Raw genomic sequence first — 13,854 nt, forward strand, 5'->3', positions numbered from 1 at the left:
GAAAGTGGTGGGAACATATTCTCTTCTATGATCCATGTTCTCAGCAGCCATCCGTAGTTGGCTGTGTTTCCAGTCGTATGGATGACTTCCCTCCTCCTAAGTGGTCCTAAGTGGTTCAATTAGACAGCTGGTGGTTACTGCCAGGATGAATGTGCTACTTTTGTATCATTAGGGCTATCTTGCCGTACTTAACATTGTTGTGGTTTTTACGTTTAATAACCACGTAATATTAACTGCCCTTCCCTTTTAGCAGCTTTCAATGAGCTTTTTGGTACTGTGAAAGCTAGTCCTTTCAGGTCAGATCTGGTTAGATTTTATTGTGTCCAAAGTTTCAAGTGTGTGGTTTCTTTGGTGATGAGGGCTTGCTTTCAACTTCTGGGAGAAAACCAAGGGCAACAACAGTAGCCTATAATGTTTTAGGAGTATCTTAGATTCTGCTAATACTTGCAAAAAAATTTCTCACACCTGGTATTGGAGTTTTATTAGATACTTTATGGCTGTTGGGGAGATCATTATTACCCCAAATGACGTAAATTCATTTTAAGGACAGACAGACAGACACACACACACACACACACACACACACACACACACACACACACAATTTTAAGTAAATATAAAATAATATGATTTCCTTTGGCTTTTCAAACATTCTCAATGTTATTTATCCTTTATCTCTCTTTATCTTTATCCCTGCTCACTCTTGCAGCCAGCACATGCCTTCAGTGTGTGTGTGGGTGCCAGGTTGCTTCAGAGCCACAAGATACATCATTAGAAAGGGAGTATAAAAGGGACTCAAGGCATACACACATACATGCATGCTTATACACAATCACACAATCACATAAAACACACAGATATACATATACACACAGAAAAACACACATATGCACACATAGGCTGACACCCATGCATATGCTTGCATACACACAGATGCATAATGGCAGCAATACTAGAGAAGGCGTGGGCATTGCTGAACTTCCAAAATTAAGAATATTTCCATAATACCTTCCAAACCTACCTGTAATTTGCTTCTCTCTGTTGCCTTGACATATCAGAAATCGTATTATTCTCCTCTGCTCCCCCACAGATGGTCAGCACTAATTTAACTCAGTGAAATAATAATAGCAACAATAATAATAGTACTGCTGACAGCAAAAGAGAACTTGACATTGGGGGGAAGAAGATGGAACTTAGAGAAGGTTAGATTAATTGGGAGTGTGGATCTGACTCGAACACATTAAACACAAATATTTTCCAAATTCTCAAAGAATAAGAATTACAACTAAAGGAAGAAGTGTCCAGTAGGTCAGTAGGTAATTTGATATGTGATGTATCAGGGAAAGTGGAGTGAGGGTGGGGGGTGGGACAGTCATGGCACAAAGGCTTTAGGAGATAACTCTCGGCTGGGGTGCTTTGTGTCTTTGGAAGAACTACCCTCCCATGTGTCAGAGCAAGTGTTTATTTCAGTTTTTCTCCTGCAGAGGATCGGTGCTCACTTTTGAAAGGAGGTTCTCTGATGTCACCACGAGGCCATGCTCCACTCTGGGGAGAGAGAGGTTCTAGATACTTCAGCTCTCACTGATCATTCTCACGTGAGGTTTCTATGGTTGAAGGCACTGCCTCGTCTTTCTATGGCCACCAGGCTCCTTTCGTGCATGGTCCTTTGTTTCTTGAGAGCAGGTGAGTTTCCTGAAAATAAAGAATCTGCAGTTTTGGACATCGCTTGTTACGTTTGTAATTGATTTTTTTTTTTTTTATCTCTACTCCTTTCTGTTTTTTTTTCCCAGAATCAACAAATGCTGGGGTGACCCAAACACCCAGGCATAAGGTGACAAAGATGGGACAAGATGCCACTCTGAGATGTGAACCGATTTCAGGACACAGTGGTGTTTTCTGGTACAGGCAGACCACTGTGCGGGAACTGGAATTCCTGATTTTCTTTCGCAACCAGGCTCCTATTGATGATACAGGGATGCCCAATGAACGATTCTCAGCTCAGATGCCTAATGCGAAGCTCTCCACTCTGAAGGTTCAGACCACACAACCCCAAGACTCAGCTCTGTATCTCTGTGCCAGCAGCGTAGACACAGAGCTACAGAATCATATCCGTCTGGGTCAGAAACCATGCTTCCCCTTCCCTGTCTGTCTCCCAGAAACAGGTTTCAGCAGCGATCCTGGGCTCTTCTCAGAACAGGAAGGATGTGGGTTTCATGTCTTCTCTGTGCCTAGAGAAGACATTCTCCTGTAGGAACGTATGTATGTGGAGAAAGGTATATGTGTGGGGGAGTAGTGAGCAGGCAGAGCTGGTTCTTGGGGTTCTTCATTTTCCATAGGGATGAGTGAGTCTAAGATTAAGCGTATGTGTCCTTCATTGGATCCTTCATATGATTAGGACACTGAAGACTGAGTAGTCAGGCAGGCACAGGAGGAATGATCATCCCTTGTCATTTTTCATTATAGCTTTACCACCATTTTTGTCCCCTCTCCTTAAAAGCACCCAGTTTCCTTAACGGCTTCCAGTGTTGATGGGATACTTTCACTCGGTATCATGTCCTTACCTGTTCACCTCCACTGATGTCCTTCAAATCATCTCAGGTATTTATTTCCATCCTCACATTGTATGGCTTCAATGGCACCTGGCTCGAGTCCCTATAAAATAGTTAAATATCATATATAAATGATATATAATTATACATTGCATGTTTAATTTTTTTATAATTGTCAAAAGTTTATGATATATGAATGCATCCAACAAACTCAACCAAAATAGAAAATATTTTGACAAAAGTAACATATACAACTTCCTATGCATGCATGACTTTCCGTACTTCGACACATCCTCCACAGCTACAGTGCTGACGGACAAGAGTTAAGGACCTAATAGGGTATTTGTGTCATGCAAAGAAGGTGCAGAAGAGGCACTTTTTCTTTCTAGTTAAGAAACAAATGACAGAAAATGGTGTTCCTTGAGTATATGTATGAAAACGCACATACTTGTCTTAGACTGTGGAGTTTATAGGGAAAGGGAGGAATCCTATCTAGAGACGGCAGTTTCCTGATGAGACGAGGAACGGCTGCAGCCACAGCATCAGAGAAATGGACAATAAAAGAAAGGAACGTGGTAGGACAATAGAAGAAATGCAAAGCAAAATGGTCACATTTACTATTTCACTGGGAGAGATAAGCAAGATAAGCTGTCAAAAGATAATCCTCTGCAAAAATGATTTGCAAAATAATATAAAAGGAATATGCTCTTATTTAATAAAAGAACAAATTCCCATCATGGTCTTGACCTCTTTGCTCATATTCTCTCTCCTTACACTCTTCGACTGGACTTTGGGAACTCAGCCCAGTGTTCCACTGTGGATCTCTGCCTCTGCTTCCATCAGTTGCTGGATGAAGGTTCTATGATGATATTTAAAATTGTCATCAATCTGACTACAGGGCAAGGCCAGTTCAGGCACCCTCTCCACGATTTCTTAGAGTCTTAGTTGGGATCATCCTTGTGGATTTTTGGCAATTTCTCTAGTGCCAAGTTTCTTGCTAGCCCCATAACTACTCCCTCAATAAAGATATCTCTTTTCTTCCTCTCCATCTCTGCAGTTTGCCTGAGCTAATGGTAGTCTACAACTCCAGGATGATAGGGAAAGAACCAGCATAGGACCAAACTAGGTCCTCTGAATGACAGTTATATGACTGAGGCAGACTGTGGGGACTCGCAGTAGGACCAGAATTTAGTCCTACTGTTTGTACTGGCTTTTTGGAACACATTTTCTTTGAAAGAATACCTTGCTCAGCCTAGATATAGTTGGGAGCCTTGGTCCTTCCTCAAAGCAATGCGCTAAATTTTGTTGACTTTCAATGAAAAAGCTTACCCTCTCTGAGGAGTGAATGGGGGGTATGTTGGGGGAAAGTAGAGGGAATGGGAGGAGGGAAGGGAGCGGGAACTGGGATTGGTATATAAAATGAGAAAAAAATAGTTTTTAAAAAAATAAAGAAAAAATTAAAAAATGTAAAAAAAGAAAACAGCAAATCAATAAATCAGTATAGGCACTAGTTGAAGTTTACACTCACTTTCTTAAGGAAAAGAGAAAATTGCACAAAACATTTCGAGTTAGCATAAGAATGCGAAAAAACAGGCAGGGCAAAGAAACCATCAGTCTTCCCTTAATCTATTTGCTTTTCTCCCTAAGTTTGAAGCACTGTTTACTACCACATTTAATGTAGAAGTAACAAAGTATTCATGCAGTCTAAAAGGAAAAACAATTTTACTTTTTAGAGAGCAGTAATTGGTAAACCAATATGTTGGAAAAGCTAAAATTCTAATAATGTACATGTTTTTGAGCCAAACGTGGGCATCACAGCGAGAACTGAAAGTTTAATGACCATTTAAAGAGATAGTACTAAAGAGTTCTAGAGTTACATCTCCTTCATTAGTTTCAGATCCTCAAAACGGTCCCATTCTTCATGAACAAAAACATTACAATTGAAAAATCCAGATATTAAGTTAGAATATTAAATGCTTGATCAGAGCTTTGGGTGAAAGGTTAAAAACACATATATTTACAGAGATAAACAAAGCCTTTTTGCTGTGCCTTCTATGCTTGTGAAATGCCACTGTATAGAAGGAAACTCGCATCCCTGGGACCTGGGAAGCTGGCTCAGCAGTGAATAAGATGCATTGTTCTTCCAGAGGATCCAAATTTTGTTCTGAGCATCGATGCCCTGCAGCTCATGACTGTCTATAATTTCAACTCTAGGGGATCTGGAGCCATTTTATGGCCTCCATGGGCATTCACACATTAGTTTACACACACACACACACACACACACACACACACACACTATTTTAAGTTCAAAATAAATCTTTGAAAAGAAAGACAAAAAAACACATGCTAAGAAACTGATCAAAATTATCCACAATCATTGAAATATTTGGGAGAATTTATTATTTTTCTGGAAGAATCTTTTTTTCTTACTGGGGTATATTAACAGGAGTCAAAGTTAATCTCCCATCGAAATGGCTTTTGCAAAAAAAAAAAGCTAAAAAATGGGTGAAACAAGAATAGCTGAGACTTTGTTATAAATCATACAGAAAAAGACAGAGGTATTTAGAAGACGGAGCACATTGTAGGAAGCATGATAACCACCCGACACCCTACTCTAATGCCAAGATGCTTCTAAGGCTATGGGTTATGTGGGACCTGGGGCTGAATTGGAGGATCTCCTTGTGTTCAGAGCCAGACATACTAGGAGACGTGCTGTAAGCAGCCAGAGGAAATCTAATATATCCCAGTATGTCCCATCAAATTAACAGTGGACTAAGCTCATGTTGTGGTATTACTGTTTGCAAATCCAATCTTCATGCTTTTATCTAACACCCTTCTCAAACTTCAGCAATCTGATGACTGTGAGACTCTGAGGTCCCATCTCATATATGCCTTACATGGGCCCCAGCAAAGCTCAAATCCTCTGTCAAGAGTCAATTATAGCACCACCTCCCCTCCAAAACTTTCTGTCATTGTTTGTAATTAGTGCACTCTTGTTTTTAACAAAATACCAATTGTTCAATTTTACTAATAAAGACTTGGGAGCCAGATGCTGGGGTGAAAACCTGATAAATCAGAGAAGCAGAGAAAGTACCCATCTGACCTGCTTCCTCCACATGTGCCTGGAAAAAGCTTTCTCCTATGCTATCTCAAACAAAACTTCTCAAATTGAATGTCCCTCCATTCTACTTCCTGTGCATCTATCTGTCCTCCCTGTACCCTCTTACACTCTTTTGTTTTGTCCTGTCAACTTCTTGCTTGCTCCATCTCTTGACCTATGGTTGACTTTATTTAATCCTGTTTACAACATTCAAGCAGAAAGTGCTTGAATTTGTGGTGTGTGTTAGAGCTGAGCCCTACTACAACTAGAAACATGGTTTTCCAGGAAATAATGCAATCTTGGGGTTCACAGTGTGATCAAATTCCCTCCAGCATTGCACATTAATAACATGAAAAAGGTCTCATGTCTTCTTGATGTGAATATTATATTGGCTGGGAAGTACAAAAAAATAGCAGGAATAAATAAATGAAGTAAATAGTATGTTCAAATACGCCACCTACTACAGACAAAAGAGTGGGATTGGAGTTGTCCGAGGAGAGTCTTGAAACTATAAATTAGTTGTTCAGAGAAGAACTCAACAATGAAGTGGTCTTTCCAACTGCAATACTTCAACACCAAGAGACTTGCAGAGATCAGGGGGAATAGAATTGAAGCCAGAGGTAAAAGTGGAGACTATCAACTCTTGGATGAGAGCCTGGGAGATGTGTCCACATTGAAGGCCTGTCAGACTTAGAGGACACCGGTGCTTATTTCTTTGCTTGATGCTAAAACACTGTGGCTATTCACGTTCTTCAAATGTAGGTAACATCCCTCTGTCCTCCCAACTCCAGAAACATTCGCAGAACCCTGTCTCCATGCTGCCTTTACTAAAACGTTGGAAATCTCTTGACTTCATTCTTGAAATGCATAAGTACCAAAGAAAATGTGGATGATCACATTTAGGTTTTGAGAGACTCCTCAGTTTCCTAACGTCAGAGACAAATTTGCATTTCTGATATTTTATTTTGTTTTTGAGTTTATGGTACCCTGCTGGACTGAAAGGAAAGGTTTATGACACTGAGTGTCAACCTACATCTTTAAATCCCTCTCATAATCACATTGGGGATACTTCATGATGGAAGTAAAAACAGTGAATCATAAACTATTCACTGTTGGTTCATAGCGTTCTCAGTGAGGAGGACAGAAATGGGGTCAACAGGTACTCCAGGTTACATTTGTATAGCTTGTGTAAATTTCCAAATATCTTAGTAATTCCCATGTTGACTGGATTAACCAGGTTCTTCCTACCTAGAACAGGTATGAATTTTTAAATTTGAAGCTTGACTAATAGTATCTCCAGGTGCATTTCAGCCAATCCAGAGCATTTTTAGAGCAACCTCAGTTACAGAAATATAGCTATGAAATTAACTGTGTGGCTAATGAGTAAAAAGGCATTAGCCTGGATCCAATAGTTCTTTGTAAATGTTTAGACTCAAAAATTCCCTCCCTTCTGTTGTCCATGTTTTGAAAATTACCCTGAAATTCATTAAAATAATTTTTATTTTCCTTAGCTTCATCAGATTTAGTACTTCAAATTACCATCCAACTTATTTCCTACTTTTTTTTTTAGATAAAATGGAAAATGTATAGTGACCTCAACTTCCAATTTTTCCAAACTTTTCAGATCTCATTTTCCTATTCCAATTGTGAAGGTTTGAAATTTTAGACCGTCTGCACTCTATTTTTCTTTTTCTTCGTATATGTGGGGATATTCAATTTTTCTCACAAAACCATGAACACATTTCTTACCTATAACTTGCCATTACCTTCTTTAGAGTAATAAGCACAATGGGAAATTGATTTCTCAAATACTTATATTTTGAGCATAAGTTTTCACTTAAAATTACAGGCAGAGGACACATGCAGAGTGTTCTTTCTTTTGTTACGCTGTGTAAGTCCTGACCATAATGTGTAGCAAGTTGTCCATTTATTCCTCCACTTTTTAATCTTGCAATAACAACTGAAAATAGCAGCTACTTAGCAAGCCAGGCTCTCGATGTGTGAATTGTTTGACTCCAAAGCACAGTCAGTGAGAGTTTAATTAAGTACTTTGACATTTGAGAATATGAACACTCGGTATTACCTCCTACCACATAGCACCGTTCCTTTTATAGTCTTGCTACCTTGGACATCTTATTTTTCTTCTTTCATTTATTCAGTTGTCTAGGCATTAGGAGATATGATTGACAGATAAAAATGATACATGTTTGATGTTTTCAGGGAATGCCTTGATGTATGCACATTTATGTTGCTACTTAAAGCTAAATAACATATGCATCATTTAGTTCCACTTTTCTTCCTTTCATTTATTTGTGTGAGAACAGTTAAGACCAGTGTGATTCATCGCAGTCACCATGTTATACAACAGATTTCCAGAGCTTTCAAGCACACTCCAATCACCATTTTCTCTTTTGATTAAGTCTAAAATATGTCTCAGTGTTCCAAATAATAGGTATTATTAGACAGTTAAATGACAGGGAGGACTATGACAAAAGGCAGCTTCTTGGAGGAAGTAGTAACAAGAGTTTTCAGGTCTTTTCATTCTCCATAATATATAAAAGCTACAATTTGAATTCAATATGAATAAATCAAAGATGACTATTCCTTTAAACAGCTGGCTCGTCCTGATGTCTAGGATTTATATGTCTAACATGGCAGAGGAAATTCTATACCAATCTGGAGAAAATATAGCTCTGGAAATGGAAAGTAGCTGGGTACTGAAAGCTAGAAGAACCACAGGGTCCTTTGTGGGATGAAGAGGATGAGGGGCCAGTGCCTTATTTCCTCATACTGACATTGGACTTTGTATATTGCTTCTAATTAATAAATTTCCCTCCTCAAAATAATTATGATGTGAAACACATCTTTAAAACCAGAACCCAAGACCTATGTCAACTATGAAGGTATCTCCTAGAAAATACCACCACTCACTGCCGCATCTAGAACAGATTTAAGAATGATTCACCTGTGCCGGGCAGTGGTGGCGCACGCCTTTAATCCCAGCACTCAGGAGGCAGAGGCAGGCGGATCTCTGTGAGTTCGAGACCAGCCTGGTCTACAAGAGCTAGCTCCAGGACAGGCTCTAAAGCCGCAGAGAAACCCTGTCTCGAAAAAACAAAAAAAACAAAAAAACAAAAAAAAAAAAGAATGATTCACCTGTGAATAACACAATTTCTAGAAAGTTTTTTCATATATGGCTGTAAGTGCCTACAACCAGGAATATAGAACATAATGACTAATGAGCTCTGAGCTACCATGCGAGAAACTAGAAAGCAAGATAGAAAGTCCTGGATAAATACAAGACAGACAAACCGTGAAATCGCACCCAGAAGCAGTAAACGACACAGAGGGTAAATTTCTGCTTCACATCTGGTATATCTGAGACAGACTTCCCCACCAGCAGGAAGCTGAGCACACACACTGTTGCAATGAGCAGTGATCCTGTCCTAGTGAGTCACAGGCAGGTCTTCCTATATGGGACCAGGGACTCTCAGAACTCCTACCTCTCAAGGAGCAGAGGTAGGCTTAAAACTTTGAACAGAGAAATGCCTTCTTCCTGTTCTGGCCCTTCCATGGTTCTTAGACTCCTTCACTGTGTGATCTTCTGTCTTCTTGGAGCAGGTAAGTCCCGACAGGAAGGAAATCATTGAATAAGACTGTCATGTACTCAGTTCCGTGCCATTCATTTCATGATGTCTAATTGGTGTCCACCTTAACTCACTTAAGGCTTTACTTTTTTCTCTGCAGCTTGTGTGGATGCGATGGTCATGCAGAACCCAAGATACAAGGTTGCTAGGGTTGGAAAACCAGTGGATCTGAGCTGCTATCAGAGTCTGAATCATGATGCCATGTACTGGTACCAACAGAAACCAAACCAAGCACCAAAGCTTCTGCTCTACTACTATGATACAACATTGAACAGGGAGGCAGACACTTCTGAAAACTTCCAATCCAACCGGCCTAACACTTCTTTCTGCTCTCTTGGCATCCGCTCTGCAGGCCAAGGGGATTCTTCCATGTACCTCTGTGCTAGCAGCAGAGACACAGGGCTACAACATCACCGGCCCTCTGTGCATAAACCTTTCTCTTTCCCAGACCCAAGCTTTTCATTTAGAACAACCCCTCCCTTCTTACAACAGTAGGAAGTGGGTTTATGGCTGTCATTTCTCATCTACAGATAGTAGTTGACTATAAACCAACAAAACCATTGGCAGTTATGTCAAGAGGGGAATAGTGGTTACATGTGCCCAATATTCAGCTTGTGATATTTTCTTATGATCTCCAATTCTTTCTTCTTCAGTGGAAAAATAGAAAATAGCCCAACTATTTTCTTTAAATCTAAGTTGGATTCTTAGCATGATCCTGTTATATGAGGGATGATAAAGAGTTAATGCTATAAACAGACATTTAGAGAAATTTTGTTGTATATTGTATTCTATAAGAATTCATACAATTTTCAGTCCAGTTACCAAATAACTACTTGTCTAATAGGAAAGGGAAATTAACAGTTCTTCAAGATGAAACTCTCTCAGAAAAAAATCATCTCAGGGAAAATATCCATATATTGATCTGTTCATACTTGGATAAGAGGTACTGTTGACTAAATGGAAACCATTAGTAGGTTAAGAAATTATACCGAGAGAAGAATGTGTTTGTGGCCAAACCCCTTACAGTTATCTGTATATAATTAGATGATCATACCACCAAAGAAGATAAAAGCTCAGGAGACTGTTCCCAAGAAAAATTACAGAGTAAGGACAACTATAGATGAGAGACCCTTAATCACTTGTTCAAGCAGAACAAGATATGACAGTAAATATTGTAATTTGCATATAAGCATATATTTTATATTATCTTATAATTAACATCATTGCTGGTAACAGTGTTCTGAAGACAAATAGAAACTATAAAGTAATAGGCTAATCATAAAACATCCACTCCCTGGTCACCTCTGTGCTTGATTTAAAATTGCCTTTTGTTCATTGAAAGTTCAGAAATGTTTCACTGTTTCCATTTTTTGGTATGATTTCTCACATTCTATTACCTCATGTGGGCTTGCAACTCATAGCTAAAAAAATCTATGTCCTATAGGAGTATATGATACAATAAAAGGGCCAAGGATTTCATGTAAAAGGGGCACTAGAATTTAGGAAGTATGCTTTATGCTTCACACAATATTCTCTTTGGTTTTCTGCTGCATCCAAAAAAGAAGAAGAAGGAATACGAGGAGGAGGAAGAGGAGGAGGAGGAGGAGGAAGAGGAGGGGAAGGAAGAGGAGAAGGGGAAGGAGAAGGAGAAGATCAATCTGAAATTTCTCTCCTACTAATTGAAGTTCAAAGAGAGTCAGTATGATTTACAATAAGTTGATCACTAGTCTGACGTTTGAAATAGTGTTTTCATTGGATTCAATTCACTGTTATTATCATGTTTAATTAAAAGTGGCAAAGGAGTTAGACAAGCAGATAAAGAAATCTCAAGGGTGCCGACAGCTAAGGGCTGGCTATTAGAGATAGAAAAGCAGAAAGTCAGATGGTGCAGATGATACCAGGAAAATAAAAAGATAAGGCTCAGTGTATTTCCCAGTGTGGGGCAGAGGTCTGAGCTCTGATGATTCTTCCTGTCCTGTGACTACAAAACTTGTGAGCAGTTTTGGAAAACTCTGGTATCATTTTCTTCATTGTCAATTTGACTGGATTAGGAAATATCTAGGTGAATTAGAAATAGCCGGGTGATTAAGACATACCTGGGTGTGACTGCGGTGTTTCTATAGATGATTTGGCTATACAGGCTCTGACTCAGTCAGTGACTGGGTTAAGTCAGGGATGGATTCAAATCCTGAACCAAATGTGTGGAATGGTGAGCTGTGAGAGACAGGTCTGGTGGGAGGAGCTGGGTTAAAGGAGGTGTGTCCTTGGGGGTGTGTCTGACTGTGGCCCCTCTAATGACTCCCTTCTGATTCCTGTCCATCAGGATGGAATATCCCCTCTGTCTACTTCCTGGATATTGAGGTTTAAGCTGCACTTGTCCTGGGCTGGTTCTTTTCTAACTGTGAGCTAAATAAAGAATTCCTCCCTTACACTCTTTATGACAGATAAGTTGGTCTCAGTTAGCAGAAGCAACTAATGCATGTTGCTTGAGAAAAGTAGGAATTTTTACCATTGAGAAGGCTGGCATGGGATCGAGTGGCTGTCAATATAATATTTTGGCTACAGTTTTTTTTTTCTTTTTGTTTTATTTTTTTATTGGGCTTTAAAAAATCTTTATTGAAAATGGATTTTTTTCATATAGTATATTCTGACGATAGCTTCCCATCTCCCTATGCCTCTCAGTTTCTCCCTACATCTTTAGAAAAGAAACAGCCATTGAAAAAATAGTAATAAAATATAAATATAAAACAAATCAGAATGCGACAAAACAACCAATCCAAAGAAGAAAACAAAGGAAAAGCACAAAAAGTTCATAATACATATAGATGTGGAGACACAGATATTTGCATGCAAAGAATATCATAAAATCCCAAACTGGAAGACATAATATTTATGCAAAGATCTTGCAAGGTTGAAAAACAACAATAGAAAGAAAATTTAAAAAAAAGAAAAGAAAGAGAAAAATAACCATAACAAAACACCACCAAAGCTGGGCTTAATGTTATTTGTTATTTGATGATAACTTTCAAAGATGCCACTGAATTAGTTTTATGTTAGCTGTCTACTACTGTGTGTGGTACCTGCCCTTAAGAGTGATTTCCCCTGTGAGACTCCCTTAGAGGAAACTAATTTTTCTTTTGCAAGCCGTTATCAATTGGAGATAACTCCTGTGTAAGGAAGGGGGTGTATATCCACTTCCCTTTTCAGCTCTAGGGCCCCGTCTGGTACAGACAAGTCAGGCCCTGTATATGCTGCCACATTCTTTGAGTTCTTAACTGTTCTTAACCGCCTGCCCTGTGACACGTAGAAGGCCTTCTTTCCCCGTTATCCTTCATCTTCTCAGGCTTTTACACTCTCTCAGCTTCCTCTTTTTCAGAGTTCCCTGAGCTCTGAGAGGAGGTATTTGATAGACATATCCCTTTTAAGGCTGGTTGTTCCGCTCTCTACCTACTTTCTGACTGTGGGTCTTTGTTCCTATCCATTGAAAGATAAACATGGCATGTATTAGCTTATATGTGGATGTTAGCTGCTAAGTCATTGATAAGCAGGCTAGGTTAGGTAGAGAGTAAGGGACCAAGGGTGGGGACTGGATCTTTCTAGAAAAAAAGAAATAGAATGGATAGTTATGGATGGATGGGGGTGAGACGACTAGAGTAGGAAGGATCAAACATGGAGGAGGATAGAGGGGAGTGAGGGAGGGACAAGAAAAAACTAAGGGCCATTAGAGGAGTCATGGAAGCTAATATAGCTTCCTATAATATGCACATATATGAACAAGATCTAAGTGAAATCACCAAATAATGTTTTATTTTAAATAAATGGAGATAACAGAAAATTCCAGTGCTGAATTTCAGTGGGTATGAGGTCGGCCAATGCTCGAGTACACAGGTGGCTGCGATGATTATTCCAGCCTCTGCCTCAGCTTCTGTGAAGGGTGTAGGGTCTATTAACCGAAGAGCTGAATCAGCAAATTCCTAGGTGCCCCGGAGCAGCCCAATGGAGTTTGAGCAGGGGAGAGGGAGAGGGATAAATGTGAGCTCTCATGCCCAGCATTGTGGTACTGAGATACCCAGAGAGAACGAGACTCTCCATTCTCCATTTCCATTGTCCAGGCCGTAGATTGATTGACATGTTTCTTTCCAGGACCCTGGCTCTAAGTGCTGTCCTGGCAGTTTCATTAGTAAACTCCCTCTTCTGCCCACTTCACTGGTTCTGCCTCTTTGCCCTTCAGCCATCAGAGGTGACTATATCCGGTGAGATGCACACTTTTGGACAGGCCAGTGAAGAGCCTGAGGGCTATCTTGTAGTCTAGCATGCACTTCCGTGTCGAGGGATGGAGGAATAGCATGCTTGTTTGTTCTTCTTGCAACAGAGAGATTTGTGAAGAAGTCACCCCTAAGGATTTGTATTCAATCTTTTTCACTATAAATCCTTTATCTTTTCCCACTGCTGTGATAAAAAAAAGTAGATCGAAACAAAAACACAGAAAAGAAAAAGAAAGAAAAACTGAGAAAAACAGCTTAAGAAACAAAGGGTTTGTTTGGCTCACAATCCA

At 39.6% G+C, this 13,854-nt stretch overlaps 2 gene segments (V, D, J or C); both read left to right on the forward strand.

Annotated features, from left to right (window-relative positions):
* Positions 1-1,595: 1,595 nt before the first annotated feature.
* Positions 1,596-2,251, forward strand: LOC119807379. The segment is given in 2 exon segments: positions 1,596-1,683; positions 1,791-2,251. Coding segments are annotated over 2 exon segments (510 nt in total).
* A 6,829-nt stretch (positions 2,252-9,080) lies between these two features.
* LOC119807378 lies at positions 9,081-13,611 on the forward strand. The segment is given in 3 exon segments: positions 9,081-9,273; positions 9,400-9,670; positions 13,443-13,611. Coding segments are annotated over 3 exon segments (633 nt in total).
* The last annotated feature ends 243 nt before the right edge of the window (positions 13,612-13,854 follow it).

Source organism: Arvicola amphibius, chromosome 2 (assembly GCF_903992535.2).
Source record: "Arvicola amphibius chromosome 2, mArvAmp1.2, whole genome shotgun sequence".
NCBI classification, from domain to species: Eukaryota; Metazoa; Chordata; class Mammalia; order Rodentia; family Cricetidae; genus Arvicola; species Arvicola amphibius.